The following is a 20,544-nucleotide window of genomic DNA, read 5'->3' as shown; positions in this document are numbered from 1 at the left end:
TTAGTGGTCTAGGAAAAAAGCTGATTAATCCTCAAAATTACCAGGTCTTTAAAGTTTAACATAATTTCCATTTAATGAAAACCAAAGCAAGTCATACCACACTACTTTTCTATCACCGGTATTAACCAGAAGCCATTGCTATGAACTGTACAAACATCATATTAAAGTTTAATAATGACAACGGAATGCAGCGTTGTCAGACATCAAACATCTACAGGCAGTAAGACATATTCATCACCATCTCTTCAAAAAGACTATAAAATTATTGATTGTGATACCTACACCGCATCATTTCATCACTGTTGTTGTTGCTGAGATTCCATGTACGTTTTTATTTGGAGCTTTATACACTTTACTAACGTTACTATACATTCTTTATCGACAAAATCATGTAATTTGTTATAATTATTTACTAAGAAACAAAGAACCAGTTCATGGTTTGTCATTTTTGTAATCTGAGTAAGAATAAAATGCATGTTATTGATAATATGAAAACGTTCTGAAAATGTAAACATTTAAAACTCATCTAAAACTCAGTAAGTCTTATAAAGGCATGAATTATGCAATTACGTCAGATTCTGGAGATAAAAGCATAAAATAAGAGCTGACGGAGTGGAAAATTTTATAAAAGATTTAATTATTATAAATTGGCCGACCTAAAGCTAAAAAAAATAACACGTATTTTTCCGTGTTTACAATCGTTTACAATCGAGCCAGAGTACATACACACAGAGGTGCCAACGTGCATAGTGACAAACATTATTTTGTGCTCACGATATAGTTGTTCAGATTTCAATGAAGACAAAAGTGGTATATTTATGTTATTAAATCTGTTAATGCTAATTGAAATTGTCGGAGTTTATCAGGCTCCTTGGAAAAAATCGCGAAAAATCATTAGACACCCTCGTCAGATTGGCAATGGTACCAAAATATCCACATTATTGGAACGACTGCCATCTGTATTTTGAAAACATTGCCCAGTGTGGTCGATGAAGTAGTGAGTGAAGTGTGTCTGAAAGGGATTAAACCGCCATGGATTCTTCCTTACGTGAACAGGTATTTAATTTACCCGTTGAACTGTTCGGTGATTGGGATTAGGTGCTCAGAATTCCATTGGAGGTGGAATGACGCCTCTAAGCATCACGCAAAGCGCCAAATATTGATATGTTAGTGGAGGGGTCTTGGCACTCACGCAAGTAGCGAGATTTATAGATGATGAGGAGGTTGATAAAAATGGTCATCATTTGTTGCAGGTCGACGTTATTTAATCGGTTCTTCGCTGGTTCTTTGTTGGCTTGAGTAGACGGACCGCTTCCAGTTGTTAAACCGCTGGTGTAGTATTAGGTAGGCCCAGGATTCGGCGGAGCTTGTAGGCCTTTAGGCCTAGTAAGAATCGTGATTCTTAATCGATCATACGTCAGTGCGTAAGATGGACATTGTTTTTTAAGGTGATGTTATTAATAATTGTTAGAGTAGCAAGGAGTAGGAACTGGTGGACAAAGCTATCGTGGAAGACTAGGCTCTACCCGGGCTTATAATAGCTTAGGCCTACGAGGTATGCAAGGCTATTCAATTTCAGATTTACCAACCGTACCGGTAGGCCTAGGTCAATTTAACCGTTATAAATGTTGTTTTCCTAAACTTCCTCATGCTATGTTTTGCTCAGGATAGCTTAGCTTATAACCTGTAAACCGAGAACTAGAAAAGCCTAGGCTGAATGCAGCTCATTCAGCCTAGGCTAGGTCTAATGTTTCTGGAATGAATAGGCCGATAACTTCTTCATAGGCCTAGGATACCAGAGGCAAAACAAATATTAGTATTTTCATATTGTTGCACTGCTTCTTACAACAGTGGCACAAAGCTTACCATAAAAATCTTAGGATTTAAGATATAGCCTAGGCCTAATTTCTACTAGTGTAGGCCTAAGCAGAAGATGTCAGACACTGGTAACTACAACAATAGGCAGTGGGTCACTTTGTCTTGAAGTTTTAGCCTATCCTTAATGTGTGTATAGATTGTGATGTCATTGTTGATTGTTTTTTTCATACTGATGGGTCTTCCTGTTCACGCCAGTTGGTGTAACTTGTTCTGTCACTGCATAGTTGCATATCCTATGTGCAGTGTTGCATCAGGTGTTCTAGAATGTTCATTATACCTTTTAAGTAATAATGTTTGGTCTTGTAGGATGTTTGTTTAGGCTATTCATTGTTAGAGAATGGTCATTTTATAGGTTTTGACAGCACCATTTAGGCTATTTTAAATAGGGTTTTTCCGGTAGATTTTATGTGATCCTAGTACGATACAGTATGTATATGTCTCTGTTGGAAATAAACAAACAGTTGCACTGTGAAGAGTTAGTGGTTATCTGTTTGATGTTCAAAGGAAATCACTACTTAAGTAGAGGAACCTCTTACTCAGGCTGGTATATTGCATGAATTTACACATGCACTTGATTTGTCCAAGTAATGAGAACCCAGAGTTTTTGGGTTAAGGAGGATAGGTGAATAGTGCGGATATTAATGCTAAAAATTGCTCAGAATGCGAGAGAATGAGCTGCAAAAATATATGGCTTTTGTGTATTTATTAAATATATCAGAGTAAAAAAACTGGCAAGAATAAATGGATGACAAAGGGCCACGTATAATTTTGGGAGTAAATCTTAAGCGAACCTAACCTAACTTGGCGGTGCTCTGTCCTACCTGATGAGGAGGTGTAGGGTGGGCTTATTTCTTCCATCTAGACACTCCAAGCACTGTCTTATGTTTATGGCTTCCTTAAGTGTTTGAGAATTGTCTTGTGTCTGGAAAGAGTGAATAAATGAGTTTGGTTGTTTTGATGTGACTAAATGCCTGTGGGAGCCTCGCACATCACTGATCTAGCCCTGTCCGTGTTCATGAATCATACTTGGAAATTGTTGTAGGTCCTAGATACCTGTAAGGTTCTTAAAGTGTTTTCCCACATAATTTGGAATAATAAGGCTGAATATTTTTGTATCCAATAAAGATTATCTGCCTGGTGTAAAACATATGAGAAGAAACAACTAAATATGTAGGTACATGAGTTTACCGTAGCCTAAGTATCAGTATAGGCTATGTTTTAATTATTTATTTAGCCTTCCATGTAGAGAATCAAATCACAAATTTAAACTGAAGTAGTTCAATTTACCTGTTACTGTATAGGAGTCTGTGCCTGCCATCTAAATAGACCAGTCTCAGCTTAGAGTTATTACTTTTGTAGTTTGGGTAAGGTTCTAGGCTAGCCTATTAAAATAGTAGAAAAATATGTAGCCTACATTTGCCTGTAGCATGAATCAGTAACATGTTACCTAGATTTCATCAGTTTCTGATTACCATTTGAAAAAATTAGAGTCTGTCTTTGGAGTGAAGCCTTTAGAACCAATTTTTCTAAGGTTATTTTGGAACTGAAGCCCTATGACAAAGATTTTAATTGAATTGATACCTTGTTTAATACAGTACAGTGCATGTATTGTAAATCCATGACCAGATCTACCCCCCATTTCAGACATGAAAGAATTAGCCAGGTAGATTTTGCTATTTCAGTAGAGAGGGACTTTGTTTAGACAGATTCCTGTCATGGTATTCTATGGTTTTCTTGAAATATGTACACAAGAGTATCTGGTATAGTTAAAGAGGAATTCTATGGCTTGAAATGTACAGGTACAATGTCTTATTTTCATAATGAATAACACTGGTAGTGCAAACTTTCACAAACTAAGTGTGATTTTGCTGTACTGTATTGCATAGGTTATCTAGCGTATTATTGTTCTACAAAGACATACCGTACTGTAATACGATCAGCTCTCGTATAAGGTAGTAATTAGTAAAGTTTCAAGAGTAGGCTATATGGTCATCTCTTGATGTCTTATATAGTGGACAAAGGTAGAGATAGTGATAATGGTTAAATTTCTAAATTAAACAACATTCAAGAGTTCGAGAACGCAAGAGAAACTCTTATAGTAGCTAGTGTAGCCTAATCTGTAATCTGTAACCTAACCTCTTGTATACCCTGTAGTTTGGGTAAACTATGTAATTCCTCTTGTAAACTATCCTTGGGATGGTTATGGAAGGAAAAGTGAGATACATCTTAGGATATTTATGTCCATAGCCATATGGTGTAAGGCCAGAGGAATGTGAGGTATTCATGACACATCCAGATGACTCATTGTCATAACATGTTCACTGTTACATAGCCTATATCCAGTTGCATTATCCAAAATTTAACAGAGGTAGAGGGTTTGGCAGAAAACTCCAAAGAACTAAATTTGTTGTGGCCCTTACCCTTTCTTAGGATTTTCTGTACTTTATTCTGTTATAAAAAGCTTTAAAATGCTTTGTCTGTCATGTGCATCTTATTTTTAAGATACCATTTTTCCATGGAGTTTTTATTGAGGGGAAAGGAGATGAAAGTGTTTTAAAAGTTTGCAACCAGGTGACAGTTCACACAATTAGGTTTTATTACACGAAAGGTGTCGATGAGCATTTCCCCTCAGATTTTAGGGATGTAGCATTTATGTATTGATAAAATGGAAAAACTATCATCTGCATGATTTAGATGTCATGATATTTTTTGGCAAGTCATTGTTACAGGGCATCTCTTGTCTACTGGCATCCAGTTTGATCAGTCTTTTATGCCACTGAATTTAGAATTTGGGTGGCCATGCCATTTGCATGTGTTTCTTAAATCATTTCTTTGTTGCCACCTTTGTTTGGTACCAGTTGCAAACCAGTCAATCTTGAACCATGTAACGTATCAATCTTTAGTCCAAGGAGGGGGAATTTTAGTGTGTGAGGAAATGTTAGCTGAAAATTACTGACAGGAAAAATCTGATGGTGAATATGCTAAGTACCTCCCAGTAGGTCCCAGCAGAAAGAGAGAATAGGAGAGGTGCTTCACCACTTTTGACTAGTGCAAACATATTTTGGGGGATGGGTCTAAAAACCCCAAGGTACATTATGAACCCTTCCTTATGAAATGGATCTCAGACCTTTAATGCTGTGTTTTTGCTGAGCTTATATTTGGCTTCCATAGTCTCAGTTGAGTAGAACATGTTTTTACAGTATCCTCACAATGGCTTCCATGGTCTCAGTTGAGTAGAACATGTTTTTACAGTATCCTCACAACAGATTTGTCAGCTCTCCAAGTTGCATGGGTTAGGCTAATTATCAGGTTCATTTCTTACTATATATGATGCAATACTGTATACACTTTAAATTTTCCAGTGTGCATGAGATTTTCACTCTAGTAATTTCATAATTTGACATGGTTATCAGCATGGTATTTATTTTAAATTTAGTATTGCAGTCATCTTTCCATCTGATATGGTTATAAAGCTTGACTGTTTTAATTTTGCAACAGAAAAGTGGAGACCCGCTGGTGAGGCTCAGGTATATTATTAAGGCAGTGTTGAAAGTAGGCTAGGCTTGTTGTAGGCAGTATAAAAATAGAATTCTTGTTTTAAAGACTGGATTTCCCAGTGATATGTGCCTTTTTGGATGTCAACGAATATGACAGTAGTACCCAAAATATTAGTTTTGGTGGATTTCCTTGATATTTTTTTGTGTTTTTGCTTCCACAGTCAAGGTAAATGTGTCTAGTATGTGTGTGTGTGTGCGTGTTTGTGCACATTTTTCTCAAGAAAAAAGTGTTAGTTTTATCTGAGAAAATTATTGGTAATTACTGTTTAACGGACAAAAAAAAAGTTAGGTATATCTTAGTTTAACCAGACCACTGAGCTGATTAACAGCTCTTCTAGGGCTGGCCCGAAGGATTAGATTTCACATCTACCTTGTAATATTAACATAACTTCATAGATATCCCTTCTGGAAGCATCTAGTAAGACGTTTGTGTGGAAGAGAACCACATTGTCTGGACTGTGGGGTAGGCTCTATTGTTTAAAGTCTCACAACTTGGAAAATTTCTGTGTGGAATAAGAGATTTCCAGTGCCTGTCATATATGAGCAAATGGTGAAGAAGATGGGTAGTCAGGTTAAGAAGGATATAAACATTTTTGTTACATTGGTGACATAGCTGCTAGATATCATCATGTCTTGAGATGGTCACTTTACTGTTTAGTATTTGGTGTGGTTTTGTTTATTGCATATTAAATGTACTGTACTCTGTAAATGAAATTGGTTTTTTCTTATACTGTTTACAGTTATGTAGCACTGTACCTCATCATCAGGAATGTTTTAGTGTTAGGGTTTCCCTTAGTGAAGATTTCTCGACACTCTTGTGTCCTATGCCATCTCTGCCTTAAATCTTGTCAGGTTTAGGAATATGGTACCAGCTGCAGGTGAATTAATCATAGTTTGTAATTTGATTAACTGCAACACATAGTTAAGAAATGTTTCTCCAGGTTTTTTTGTTTTATTAATATTGGCATGAAACTACTGTAGTGTAGGCCTACTTAGTTTGAACTGGAAAGCACAATTTGCAAACTTTAAAGCCAACACTGAAAATGCATTAAACCTGATCAAAAGGCTTGCAGCTTAAGAGAGCCAACACATCAACCATGATGTTTTAATACAAAGCAATTTTGTATAAGTAAGTCATATGTATAGCTCAGTATCAGACAGTGTATTAAAAACTTACTTTCCGTTCAGAATGAATGGCTCAGAATCTGTCCTTGAAAATTCAAGCCTTCCCAAAACAATAATAAATTAAAACTGATGAAACCCAGTGCTGGATTGTGGTTTTCTTTGCTCCAAAAAGGCTGCTTATTCAAGTAATAAAATTATTATCCCATCTCAAGATTGGTCGCATTGATGATACACATGGTTACTTAATGAGTAACCAACATGAAAACATCTGAATGTAGATCAGTGTAGAACAACACATATTTAAACATGTTTTATGTGATTGTCCAGCTTTGTGAGGGTTAAGGATGTTAGCTCAGTGGCCTGTTCAAACTATTTATCAGTAATAATAGTAATAATGTAACTTCAATTTGAATTGTTATTCAGTATTCTGTAACTAAGAAATATAAAATATGTATAGTTCAAGGAAAAACTCCAATGAAATAATACGGACTGGTAATACAATAGGCTAGTTATGTTTTTCTGTTTTTAATAACTTCTGATGAGTCTTGGGCCAGAATCACTTAATTTAGTTTTTACAAGGGAAATTGTCATTAGTCCCCCCCCCATATAATTTGCTTCATCAGTCAAGGTTTAGAAGTTTTTTGAACTGTTGAAGATGGTTATTTAACAAATTTTCTTTGTATTTTCTCTTCAGGTCATGATTAATCAGTTTGTCATGGCTGCTGGAGCAACTAGAGAACAAGCGAGACAGTTACTACAGTCTGCTCATTGGCAGTTTGAGGTAGGTGTTCCGTCATGCTCTTTAATGCTAATTCCTTTTACTATGTATGAATTATATTTATTTGTCATTTTAATCCACTGGACACCATACTGTATTTATATATTTATTTATTAATTTTTTTTGCAGCTGGTTCATCGTGAAGTATGTTTCGTGTATGGCAATATGTTTCATGTATGGCATTCCAAGTTTCACTTGATTACTTTGTAATTGTTTTCTGTGCATTACATAACTGAAGTGGTCTATATTATTATTTGAATATTTGCTGATGAATATAATGCAAGTTAAACATTGATGCTTGTGTATTTGTTAAGGGATAACTACTTCATTATTTATCTTGAGTATTGTTAATAATTGAGCCAAAAATTTATTTTATGTATCATTTTGACTTCATAAAAGTAGTTGTTGAAATTGATTAATGGAATGTAAGACACTGTATTGTATAAGTACAGTATACTTGATAAAAACTCACTGTGCTGTACTTGAAAAACATTACACTAGGTAACAATGGGATATGCTATTATTAATAGAAAAAATTAATTAAAATTAATGAAAAAAAGACACATCTAGTCATGTGTTTTGGAGTCATTGCAATGTATGATTGGTTAAGTATGTGGCAGTCAAAGTTACATTTAGGCTAAGTACTGAAGCCTGTTATTTAATTTCATCTTGGTTGCATATGAAATTGAAAGATTTTAAGATTTTCAGAATTTTTGGATTTGAATAAATTACTCTGATTTTGTAGATGTTCGGTGAGGTAGTTTCTGATGTGATAAGCTCTATTAATGCCATTGTATAGGGTTGGCAAGAAGAAAAATGAAAAATTATATTTTTTTTATGGTGATATCCTATTTACTCATACTTCTAGGCAAATTTGCTAAACAGATCCTTAGTTTAGTTTGACAGATCTTTATGCTGAATAAAGTTAGAGAAGGGAGTAAATTAATTTTACATAAAGCTAAGTTGTGGTAATTACACAATGCAGAGATGATAATCATGCTTTTATACTTTTGCCATGAGTATGCAATTTATTCTTTCCTTATTTTCACAGTAATTGGTGTCATATTTTTCCATTTTAGGGGTAGTTGCATAGTTTTAATATAGGCCATATGGTTCATTTCTCATAATACTGTTCTGAGTCATTTCCCATTGACGTAGATATAAATGTTGTAACAGGTCAAACATTTAATGTAAAGTCAAGATGACTTTGGCTTGATCAAATTACATTACTAATCTGTATTGATGGTACATGTACGCTACAGATGTGATTCTCACAACTTTGTTCTGTAATCATCATAATTGTCATATTCTTCCCTTATTTTCACTTTTATGAGACTAATATTTCCTAAAGTGAAGTAAAGGGCAACTAGAGCTGCAATGCCCTACAAACCTGAAAGTAAATTGAACAGTTTCGAAGTTAGTGATGATAAAATGGAGTGATTGAATTTGGCTGTATCTCAGTGGAATATAAAATGTTGGCCAAAGGCCAAAAGCTTGGGCCTATGAGGTCATTCAGCACTGAAAGGGAAGTTGAGAGCGAAAAGGATTTGAAAGCTTAACAAGAGGAAAACCTCACAGTTGCATTAGGAAACATTTGTCAGGAGAGAGAGGTAAAGTTAAGTATACCTTAGTTTAACCAAACCACTGAGCCAATTAACAGCTCTCCTAGGGCTGGCCAGAAGGATTAGATTTATTTTACGTAGCTAAGAACCAATTGGTTACCTAGCAATGGGACCTACAGCTTATTGTGGAATCCGAACCACATTATGACGAGGAATGTATTTCTGTCACCAGAAGTAAATTTCTCTAATTCTTCATTGGCCGGTGGGAAAATCGAACGCGGGCCCAGCAGTGCTAGCTGAGAACGATAACAATCTGTCCAATGAGGAACAAAGGAGAGAGAGGAAAGTAAGATGTAAGAAAGAGAATGTGAATGGAGATACAGTGAAAGGAATGAAAGGGGTTGCAACTAGGGGCTGCAGGGACATTGCAAAGGACCTTAAGTGATGCCTACAGTGCACTGCATGAGGTCCACTGATGGCATTATCCCCTTAAGGGGGATATCTCAGTAGTGATTTACAGCTTCATCTTAGGTAACTTAATATTTTCTCTAATTTTTTCATTGTTAATAACCAGTAAAAATTCTCTTCCATTCCTACAGAATATTAAGTTTAACAGGATTAAGCATATGATGTCATTTTCCCTGCAGCTAAGGCAGGTCTTGGACTGACCTGATTTAAACTGAACCAGTTATAGGAAGCTTTATTGGGTTGTTATTCATAAAATTCTTGGGTATTTTAGATTGCAGTCGGATATTTAAATAATTTCGGAATGGTGAAGTAAATTAACCAAAATAAGCACTGTTCATGAGTCTTTCTGGTTATAAGACTGAGCACAAAACCTTAGTAGATTACAGTATATGTATTTCTGTATTGCTGTTTCTGATAGACTATTCCCATTCCCTGTGTAGTCTGTTAATGCTAGAGTAGTCTGCTTTCATAATCCAGAGGTTTTTTACTAAAATAACTAACCAAAGTCAGTTTGGGGGCATGCATAACATTGGGATAGTGTAAAGCATCCTGTGAATAAAGTCAGGATTTATACATGAAATATGTAAGGAAGTGCTGTATAGCACATTGATTTTAATACGTTTGTTTTTAAGGAAGTACTGTACATACCACAACATTTTTAATTTAGATTTTATTAACTGAAATTATATAAGGAAGACATGTAAACATTGATATAAGTCTTTTATTGGGTAGCAACATTAGTAACTAGGATGAGAGTGAACGAGTGAACTGCGTGCATGCACGGTAGGGTTGTTGGCTGTACTGAATACTAATGAATCATTCCTGCTCAGGTGTCTCCAAGTAGATGAACTTCTCACTCGAACTGTGGACATTAAATTTAGTCCTTCATCCATCATCATCATTGGTAATGAAGTCGGTGATTTCAAGTCTTGCAATGTTTTAATTTGAGTTTGTGGTTTGAATGACCAGCAATTTCTCTATTTTATGTGTTAAAGTACTGGCTTGTGTTTGTATATGTAAGGGCTAAAAATTCCACCATATGTTAGTCCACACTGATATTGTTTTAGGCGGTGGTAATTAATTTTATCATTAAAAAGTGATTATGGTGGTAATTTTAACTTTTGCATTGAAAATGATTCAAAGTAGACTGCATAAAACTTGGAAGCATGGCCTCAGTATATACATTGCCATTTTACCAATGGAAGCCTGTGCTAATGTTAAAGGATTTGTTTCTAAATATTGGTAAAAAAATTGGAATAGGAAAAGTTGAGGAAGCTGAACAACCGAGTAAACAAAGAGCAGAGAGAATAAAAAAAAAAGTAATAGAAAGAACCAATCCTGGCAACTGCAAGAATGCTGTAGAAATACAGTGGCTTATGTAGATCAATGTCTGGGTCATGAAACTAAGAAATTACAAGAATCACTGCTATTCTTATTATATGGGTAATAAACTGCTGTGTGTCTGCAGTCCCATTCTGTTTGCAGACTGTAGCTCCTCTTCAAAAGCCAATCATAGGGGGGTTAGTGCCATCAGTGCACCTCTTCCAGTGCACTGTAGGCATTATTTAAGGTTCTTTGCAGTGTCCCTTTGGACCCTAGCTGTAACCCCTTTTATTCCTGTTCACATTCTTTTCCTTCCATCTTACTTTCCACCTCCTAGCAATTATTTCATAGTGCAACTGCAAGGTTTGCCTCGTGTTACACCTTTCAAACCTTTTTACTGTCAATTTCCATTTCAGCGCTAAATGACCTCATAGGTCCCAGCGCTTGGCCTAATCCTTCGGGCCAGCCCTAGGAGAGCTGTTAATCAGCTCAGTGGTCTGGTAAAACTAAGGTATACTTACTTACTTTGGCCTAAATTATATATTCTATTCCACTCTCTTCAAAAGCCAACAAGATGTCAGGTATCATTGGTAGATTATAGAAATGCAGGTAGGAAGGATTTCAAGAAATAGTGGGAGTAATATACGTATTGAGATTATGGAGATCAAAGAGGTACCGTACTGAAAACAAAGTCCAAACTGCCAGTACCTCCTGTATCTCTTGCTACAGTACAAGGTTCACAATCCCTATGAGCTTGGTAAGGATGCAACAGTTCACTCCCACAGTTTTCAGCTCTGTGTAGCTGTATGGGAAGTGGATTACTATAATCTTCATGTAGGGGGAAATCCTTAGTGGCACATCTTCAGAGCCAAGTACACAAAGAATCATTTTGCCAATGTCAATAAATTCACCAAAAAGAATGTGGTCTTAGTTTTGTGATACTAGTAAAGTAATCATCATATTGTCAAAGTGTACCATCATACAGTTGTAAAAACTAATAAAGTGTCCAGCATATGAGGTCCATATTTGTTAGATAGAACACAGGTTGTACCATGTAAGATCACACTGTTGAGATGGCAGTTGCTACTAGACAAAGATTTTCTTCTGAAAATCATTTTTATATTATTTTTGGTATAGGGTTAAGTTTCAATCTAAGGCATGAGGCAGTTCTCATATACGAGATTTAAAGTTCCCTCTTGATTGTATCTAGGATACATACATTGTTAATTTGTCAATCCTTATCCAGTCTTCAGCCAACAATGTACAATATATCAAGTAGTTTGTTGAAAACAGAATCTTGTCTTGAAAGAATTTCAATATTTTCAGTTTCTCCAATTATAATTTTTAAGAACTTCTAAAATATTAAATATGTAATATATCCTTTAAAAATGAACCCTGCAGGGCAGCCTTGATAGAGTTACCAGTAACTAAATAGTCTGGTTGAACTGTATATTAATAATGATAGAAATTATAATATTGGATGTTTGTGGCAAGTTTATCAGTGTATACATGTCTTGACGGCACATGAATTATTTTTGTTAGTTGGATAGCAGTGTGGTCCTCTTTGCTTTAGAAGAGACATGTTTTGGAACATAAGGGTTGGCCCCTGTAAGGGGGTTAGTGCCGTCAGTGCACCTCACACAGTGTACTGTTGGCATTACTTAAGGGTCTTTGCAGCGTCCCTTCGGCCCCTAGCTACAACCCATTTCATTCCTTTTACTCTACCTCTTCCTTTCATACTCTCTGTCTTCAATTTTGCTCTCCACCTTCTCCTAACAATTGTTTCAGAGTGCAATTGCAAGGTTTTCTCCTGTTGCACTTTTCAAACCTTTATACTCTCAATTTACCTTTCAGCGCTGAATGACTTCATAGGTCCCAAGGCTTGGCTGAAATTCTGTATTCTTGTTTCATTATATAGAGGGAAAGTGCTGTAGTAATTCAGAGTACTGTATGCTGTTTATGGTTTTAGGAGTATATACTTTCCCATCTTGATGAACTTTCTTTTAAAGGTAGAATAATGAGGCTTATTACTGTTGTGATTGATCAGGGATTAGCTTTCAATGTTATTAACAGCATGTTGGTTTAATTGAAATCTGCTTCTGAGCAGTCTGTGTTTTATGATGGTCTTTCTCATCTTGTCCAGTTTTCACAAGGACAGCATAGGACATCCTGTTATGATACCAGAGAAATGTTTTTGTTAAGCTTTTATCTTATTTTTTTGTGTGATGTTGATTGTACTTTACTTCCCAGGTCCAAGCAGTGAGTGGCCTTATGGCTATGTTTATTATTCTCACATTATTTTTATGAGTTAGGGGTGGATAAAGTATTCTGATGACTTGTCCTGAGTATTTGTTAGTATGAGTAGCAGTTCTTGTAGCTGCTAATCCTTGGTAACCAACCTAGGCAATAACTGCTTGTTGTAGGTTTCAATGATACAGATCTTAATCATTACTGAAAAAATGACAGTACAGTACTTTAGAGGGATGAAGTAGTACTTGCAGACAAAGTAGCATTGTAGCAACTTGGATAACCTAGGGAAGAGAGAATCTAGTGAATATTAGAGACTAACTCTTCAGAATCTCTTGACTGAATGACCATCTAAGTAAACTAATGGAAGAGAGACCAGGCCAGGTAACCTGCCTTAGCTGTTTACGAAAGATCCTTAAAGCCTAGAGGCTGTCTGGAGTCAACCATTGCTTGTACCTTTGATTAAAGCTTCTGCTTTTCCTCTTTACAATCCTGACTATAGACTCGTGATACTCATAAAGTCTAGGATTAGGTCTGAAAGGTAAGCATTTTGCCTCTTGCCCTCATCAAGAAGGAGTGAAGTTTATGCATTACAGATTCCATCTCTGGAAAGTTATATACTTCCTCAAATGATAATTACAAACCTTACCCCCTAACAAAAGCTTCTTCATTGCAGATTGAGTGTTGTAAACATTGTTCAGAAATGGGGTATAGAATTCCTTCAGCATACACTCTTTTTATTTTTGAACATTGTTTACATTTGCTTTAATGAGCATGGAAAGGCTCTGTACCCGAAAAAAAATGCATTCTTTTTCTTCCAGTTGTTAGCTCTAGGGATACTTTTGGGTGGTGGATGATTTTTACTATCAATGGCATAAAATCTGAGATTGAGGTGATGATTTGCAAGAAGCTGTCAGTGGTTGTTCACCATGCTGTTCTCATCTGCTTAATTTGAATTGCTCATATCTAAAACAAAATTTATGAGAAGAGTGGTATCATTTCCGAAATCATGTAACTGCAGCATTTACCATTGCCCTCGCATTGGGTTTGAAGTGGGAGGATTTACCCAAAACAGAGCATCAATTTCTGTTTTATTGTTCCAAGTTTTACAAAATTCCGGTGGGGGGGATTTCTTGTCAAAACATCAGTATAGTGTATCAGCTCACTGTATGGTCTCAATTGAAAGATGAATGTGTTAATATGAAGTTTCCCGATTTAATGGCCCACTGATGTTGAATGAGCTTATTTTTAAGGAAGCTTCGACCAATTTAAACTCTCACTGTAGACATGTGATTTTAAAATTAGTTGGCCAACAGCACTAGAAAGAATCCTCATCTCACAGTGAGAAGACTCATGACCCTTTTCAACAGGAGGGAGGCCAGTTCACTTTTGGGCCAGTGTGCTTGACTGATAGGGTAATTTTGGATATATCAATCGCCTAGCCTTACCTTTCAGTCGCCCAAGAGCTTATACACTGTAATACAATCTCTCCAAAAATTATGCATATACCCCTGAACATCATAAACAGAACACAGTTGAACATATGAGACTTGGAAGCCCACATCACCGAATTTATACTTATATCTCCAAATCATCTGGTCTAATTACTTATTTGATGATAATATTGGTGTTTTTCTTGTATACCTTGTACAGAGTATTTACAAAGTAGTTTTTGTGTCTGAAATTGTCAGGCACATACCCCCCCCCCATTCTCAGCTACTGTAGGCTATCATCTTTCTCATTTTCCGCTTCAACCAAATAATGAACAGATATGTCTCCAGCCACTCTTCACCATTACATCTGTCTGTGTAGCTTATTTGGTGTAAGCACTGTCATATTGTAAAATGTATTGTATCAACAATTTTGATATTTGCTTACCACAATTAGAAGTGAATTTAAGAGCTTGAAACTTGAAATGTATTGACAAAGCTTTTTCGTTTCCTCTCTTTTGCAGACTGCACTAAGTATATTTTTTCAAGAAGCCGTGCCAAATGGTGGAGCATCACAGCATCATCTAAATCATGTAAGTGTTCTAGAAATTTTGTTTCATTGTGTTGAGCTTCAAGAGTTTTTATTTTCCTTTTTTTGAATCGACTGAGAAGTTGAAGGCAAATGAGTATGTAAATTTCACCAAGATGTTGCTGATAACTGGTTGACAAACGGGCAGATTTGCAGAAGTATTGCTTTGACAGCTTAATGAGTAAGTAAAATAGAATGAGCATTTTTAAGCAAACGTGAATCTAAATCTCACTGCACTGGTATAGTCGTTGTGTGGGAGACAGTTATGTTGTGAAATTTAATGTTCTTTTGAAAGCACAAGCGTGGAAGGACCCTAAACTGAATGACAGATTAGAGGCACGTTTGAATATGCATTACACCGAGGTGTTTTGATTCGTAAACTTCGGCATAATCGTTGTTTTTATGTAAACATCGAAGCACTCCATTGCAGTTCGCAAATACGAAGCATTCTGGCGATATATGACTTACTTGGCAGGTAATGCGTTTTTCTTGAGAAGTTATTTTGGGTCCTATTAATAATAGATGCTAGAATCAATATGCCTTTGGCGTCATATTTACAACCCCCCCTCCCCCCTCTTAAACGTTTATTACCTGACATTGTCATTAGTTGTATAGTCTGCCGTCCCTGAATTCAAATAGGAAATCGATTTATGTATATCACTGTGTACATGGGTGTTGCTGTCAGAAAACTGAGGGTCTCAGCTCTGGTATTTTGTTTTTTTTTTAACGTTATTAGTGGTCAATAAATATCATGGTATTATTGTGTTGAGTTAGTTTTGTTTTGTGAAAGAGAAAAATAAACAAGTTTTAAAAGTGATGAGCCAAGGGCTAAACCGAGGGAGAAGATGAGTAATAATAATAATAATAATAATAATTATTATTATTATTATTATTATTATATTATTATTATTATTATTATTCTGTAAACTAAATTGGTCCTAGCCACGTAAAATAAATCTAATCCTTCGGGCTAACTCCTAGAGAGCTGTTAATCAGCTCACTGGTCTGGTTAAACTAAGGTATACTAACTTATTATTATTGGAGAAGAAATTCATAGTGGTGTAATTTGTATATATATATATATATATATATATATATATATATATATATATATATATATATATATATATATATATATAAAATATATATATAAATAAATGTATATATATATATACATATACATATATATATATATATATATATATATATATATATATATATATATATATATAATCTATATATATATAGTCTTGGGAAGGAGAATCGAGCAGGGTCTCGAAAGATTCTCCTTCTCAGTCTTGGGAAGGAGAATCGAGCAGTTCTTGATATATATATATATATATATATATATATATATATATATATATATATATATATATATATATATATATATATATATATATTATATATATATGTTTACACCACTGTGGATTTCTTCACCATTTTAGTGACTCATGCTATTATTATTATTATTATTATTATTATTATTATTATTATTATTATTATTATTATTATTATTATTATTATTATTATTACATACGTAATAAGGCCGACAGCCTGTTGATCAGAGCAGTCTTCCACATACCAGAATGCCTTCTCGGGAAATGAAAAAAAAAGAGAAGAAAGAGACACATGCATAGCAACAATGTTAAGTTGACAAATGAATTAACTCTTACATAAGCAACGACAGAGGTCCGGAAAACTTGAAAGATTTCTTGCAGCCTGTCTTAAACTTGCGAGCGCCTGGAGCAACAATTATCTGAATCATTGTGTGAATACTATCAGAATATTTGATTATCAAATGAATACTATCTGCAATGCCTGTAGGATTTAAATTTATTAACTTAATTAACTCTTAATTGAAATGTATGGATACAGCATGTGTGTATTTAAATGACCAAGGATTTTGATTGAGAGATCGAAAATATTGCATAAAAGGCGTCGCTTGCGTGTGTCAGTGTGTGTGTGTGTGAGAGAGAGAGAGAGAGGAGAGAGAGAGAGAGAGAGAGAGAGAGGTGGCGGTTGCGGGTAAGCAGCTGAATACTCTATTAACATTTTAGTGCTCATGAAGATTCATATTTCTCTCTCTCTCTCTCTCTCTCTCTCTCTCTCTCTCTCTCTCTCATGAATTATGTAACGCAGAGTAACAAAACAGCCATTACTCATTCTTTGGGTATGAATTAAAATGCAGACCGTAGCTCGTAATAAACCTTTAGATTATGAATCAAGAAATAAAAAGAAAGGACAACAGTTCTCAGTCGGTTATTGACGTAGATCGTCCTACTTATTTATTTATTTTATAAAGTTTTTGGGCTAGTATATATTTTAGATTTGTGATGCAATAGAATGCATTTGAAGTCGGTGCAAGTATAATCCCTTGGCGTGTAGAGCCAAATCTGGCGTCTTAAGCTGTAATCGAAGTCATGACGAGGCACTTCATTTGCGAGTTGTAGGGCCTAACGGTAAATGCCCATTGGCTGTACAGAGCTCCTTATTCAAGACTCTCCTCAGATCTGGAGACACGTCTCTAATTTGGTCGGGAGACTGTATGTACTGCTTGTCTCGGAATCATACTCCCTCAGTCCAGTCGTCTGACTAGAAGTTGGTTCCCAAAGAGGCTCTTCTGTGGAATCATACTCCCTCAGTCCAGTCTTTTGACCAGAAGTTGGCTCCCAAAGAGGCCTTTCTATGGAATCATACTCCCTCAGTCCAGTCTTTTGACCAGAAGTTGGCTCCCAAAGAGGCCTTTCTATGGAATCATACTCCCTCAGTCCAGTCTTTTGACCAGAAATTGGCTCCCAAAGAGGCCTTTCTATGGAATCATACTCCCTCAGTCCAGTCGTCTGGCCAGAAGTTGCTTTCTAAAGAGCCTTTGCTATGGAATCATACTCCCTCAGTCGAGTCGTCTGGCCAGAAGTTGGTTCATAAAAGAGTCTTTGATATGGGAGCATACTCCCTCAGTCCAGTCTTTTCACCAGAAGTTGGCTCCCAAAGAGAATTTTTCTGGAATCATACTCCCTCAGTCCAGTTGTGTGATCAGATTTTCTTCTGCAAAGAGGCATTGCTATGGAAGACTTAGTGGGATTTCTGCCAAATCCTGTCCTTGGGGATATTATGGGATTTTACATACTACCTCGAAGCTTACGGCTGGGTACTCTTTTCTCCGTACTGTATAGCGACCAGTGGTGAGAGAGATTGGCCCTGGGCAGAACGACTGCAAGTATTATTTTTAGTTAAACGACATGTCATTAGGGTAGGTGCTAATACTACCGTTATAAAGAATACTTTGAGACCATTTGGTCACATTTCTAGATACTGAAGTGAAAACTGGAGCAATGCAGAGTTGAAAAGAAGTTGAACAGGCAATTATAAAGAGGCCAAAGGTAAAGAACTGAAAGCAGTGCTGGGTGAAAGGACGCTGCTGTGCACATTTTGATACCTTCATATATATGTATTACGGGTTAATTCCCTTAAAGGAAATCTAGTAGTAAGAAGAAATAGGTAATGTTCTGTCAGTTTTCAAAGCAAGGTCAACAGCTGACATCCTTCTGGATGTTTGTCACGAAGTGCCGTTGAAGTTAAAAAGAGAAATTTTCGTCATGTTGAAGTGGAATCGTTAAAAGTGTGAAGGAGGGTATTTGGAATTTTATAGTGAGATTATTAAAGCTACGAAGGAAAGAAGGAAGGAATCGTGTAAAGGTATGCCTGCTTGATTACCATTTTATGTTAAATAGATATGTGATTGTAACAATTTTTTTACCAATTTGTCATATTTATTGCTTATTAAAATGGTTGAGTTTCAAACGCTGCAGTTCTGCAGCTTCATATTAACCTTGATAAACTCAGCTACGGTCAATACATTATTTCTTTCTTCTGGAAATGCATTTCTTTTTTCATTATGGAGCGAACGTTTCTCGAGACTTGATAAACGACATAGCCCGCTAGTGTATCTTTATTTGTTGCTTCATATCCAGTGGGAAATTTAGTCGACCCTGGCACCAATAATAAGGGCTATATTTAACTGCTTGGAGCAGTTCCGTTTAATACGAATCTCTCTCTCTTGAAAAACACACACACATGAACAAACAGTCTCTCTCTCTCTCTCTCTCTCTCTCTCTCTTTGAAACACACACACACACACACACACACACTCTCTCTCTCTCTCACACTCACACTCTCTCTCTCTCACACACACACACACAAATAAATGAATAAGCAGCCTCCTACCCATTATATTTCCTTGTCAGGCGATCTCACACTACAGCCTTAGCTATTGTTCAGAGCAGGCAGAGGAGAGAGAGAGAGAGAGAGAGAGAGAGAGAGAGAGAGAGAGAGAGAGCCTTCTCCATGGTGATATGAATCAAAAGAAATTCCTTGAAGTGGGTCCTTTCATAACAAGAGCTCAGAGCCCTTTTTTCGCAGCCTCACCGTTCCGTCTCGAATCTCTCTCTCTCTCTCTCTCTCTCTCTCTCTCTCTCTCTCCTTGACGTTCAGCGCTTCGTACGTTCAGTTTTAGCTGTCGTTTGTTTCGTTAAATTGCTATGATAATACTAGTGTTCCTTGAGTGATGACTTCGACGGCACATAGCACCCCCCTCCTTCTCCCCCCTCCTTCCCTTTCCCTGCTTGGTGTGTAGCCTATAATAATTTAGTATGATTTTATGTTTTCATTTCCACTGTTTTTATGGTGCACCTTTGGAAGAGATTTTGCCAATTTGGAAGTTGGCGATTGCAGGGATTTTATGTGATAGATAAATTTGAATTGCTACTATGAAAGGGACGTTATGCTCTCTCTCTCTCTCTCTCTCTCTCTCTCTCTCTCTCTCTCTCTCTCTCTCTCTCTCTGTGCCTTTACCTCTTGCACAAGTACTACAACATGTATAAACTTTAAAATCTGTGTAAGCAAAGCTCTAGGCGAAGTCTAAAGACTTGAGTTTAGCAAAGGAGGACTGGATCTTTTGATGCTACAGTTTGTCAGATGGTGGAGTCCAGTCTTTTATTTCCTCCTGTTAAATGGTGGAGTCCAGTCCTACAGTTCTGGGCTTTGTGATAGTTCTTTCTTAAATGTTATTGCTTGTCCCATCAGCTTATGTCGACCAGTTTTTTTTTTTTTCGGAGGACATTTTTAAGCTTTATTACGTGAATGAATGTTACTCTTGTAAGAATGTATACATTCTATATCTTTTTCTTAATTTGGTTTTCTTATTCACAAACATTTGTTGCTTTTCAAAATGGCCCAGTGGTTGGTTGTTTTAGGTCAAGCTGGGTTATACCGGCACGCTCCCTTGCCCAGAGGTAAAGTATTGAAATGTAAGAGAGGCATGGTATGGATGTATGAACTCTGCCCAGCCAGCCCGGACGAGCTGCATTGCATAGGCTTAGAACATAGTTACCATTCATCATCTAGCCATCCTTTTCTGAAATGGCTAAGATTTTATAGTTTTTTCTTCCTTTCCAGGTCACTTCCTCGTACTTATTTTGACAGTGAGGCCATCAGAGGGAGTATGGTAATAATAATAATAATAATAATAGTAATAATAATAATAATATTTTTATTATTATTGTTATTATTATTGTTCTGAAGGAGT

General features: G+C 36.2%; 1 protein-coding gene across 1 annotated transcript in view; it reads left to right on the top strand.

Annotated features, from left to right (window-relative positions):
* The first annotated feature begins 940 nt into the window (after positions 1 to 940).
* Positions 941 to 20,544, top strand: part of LOC136840093 (UBA-like domain-containing protein 2-B) — a 161,461-nt gene continuing 141,857 nt past the window's right edge. The window contains exons 1-3 of the mRNA XM_067106480.1: positions 941 to 1,056; positions 7,255 to 7,341; positions 14,893 to 14,961. Of these exons, the coding sequence (XP_066962581.1) occupies positions 1,033 to 1,056; positions 7,255 to 7,341; positions 14,893 to 14,961 (180 nt within the window). The 5' untranslated portion in view covers positions 941 to 1,032. The remainder of the gene's footprint in view (positions 1,057 to 7,254; positions 7,342 to 14,892; positions 14,962 to 20,544) is intronic.

This window comes from Macrobrachium rosenbergii, chromosome 7, assembly GCF_040412425.1.
Source record: "Macrobrachium rosenbergii isolate ZJJX-2024 chromosome 7, ASM4041242v1, whole genome shotgun sequence".
Lineage (NCBI taxonomy): Eukaryota > Metazoa > Arthropoda > Malacostraca > Decapoda > Palaemonidae > Macrobrachium > Macrobrachium rosenbergii.
Note: the sequence above shows the minus strand (reverse complement) of the source record. Positions and strands in the feature narration are given on the sequence as shown.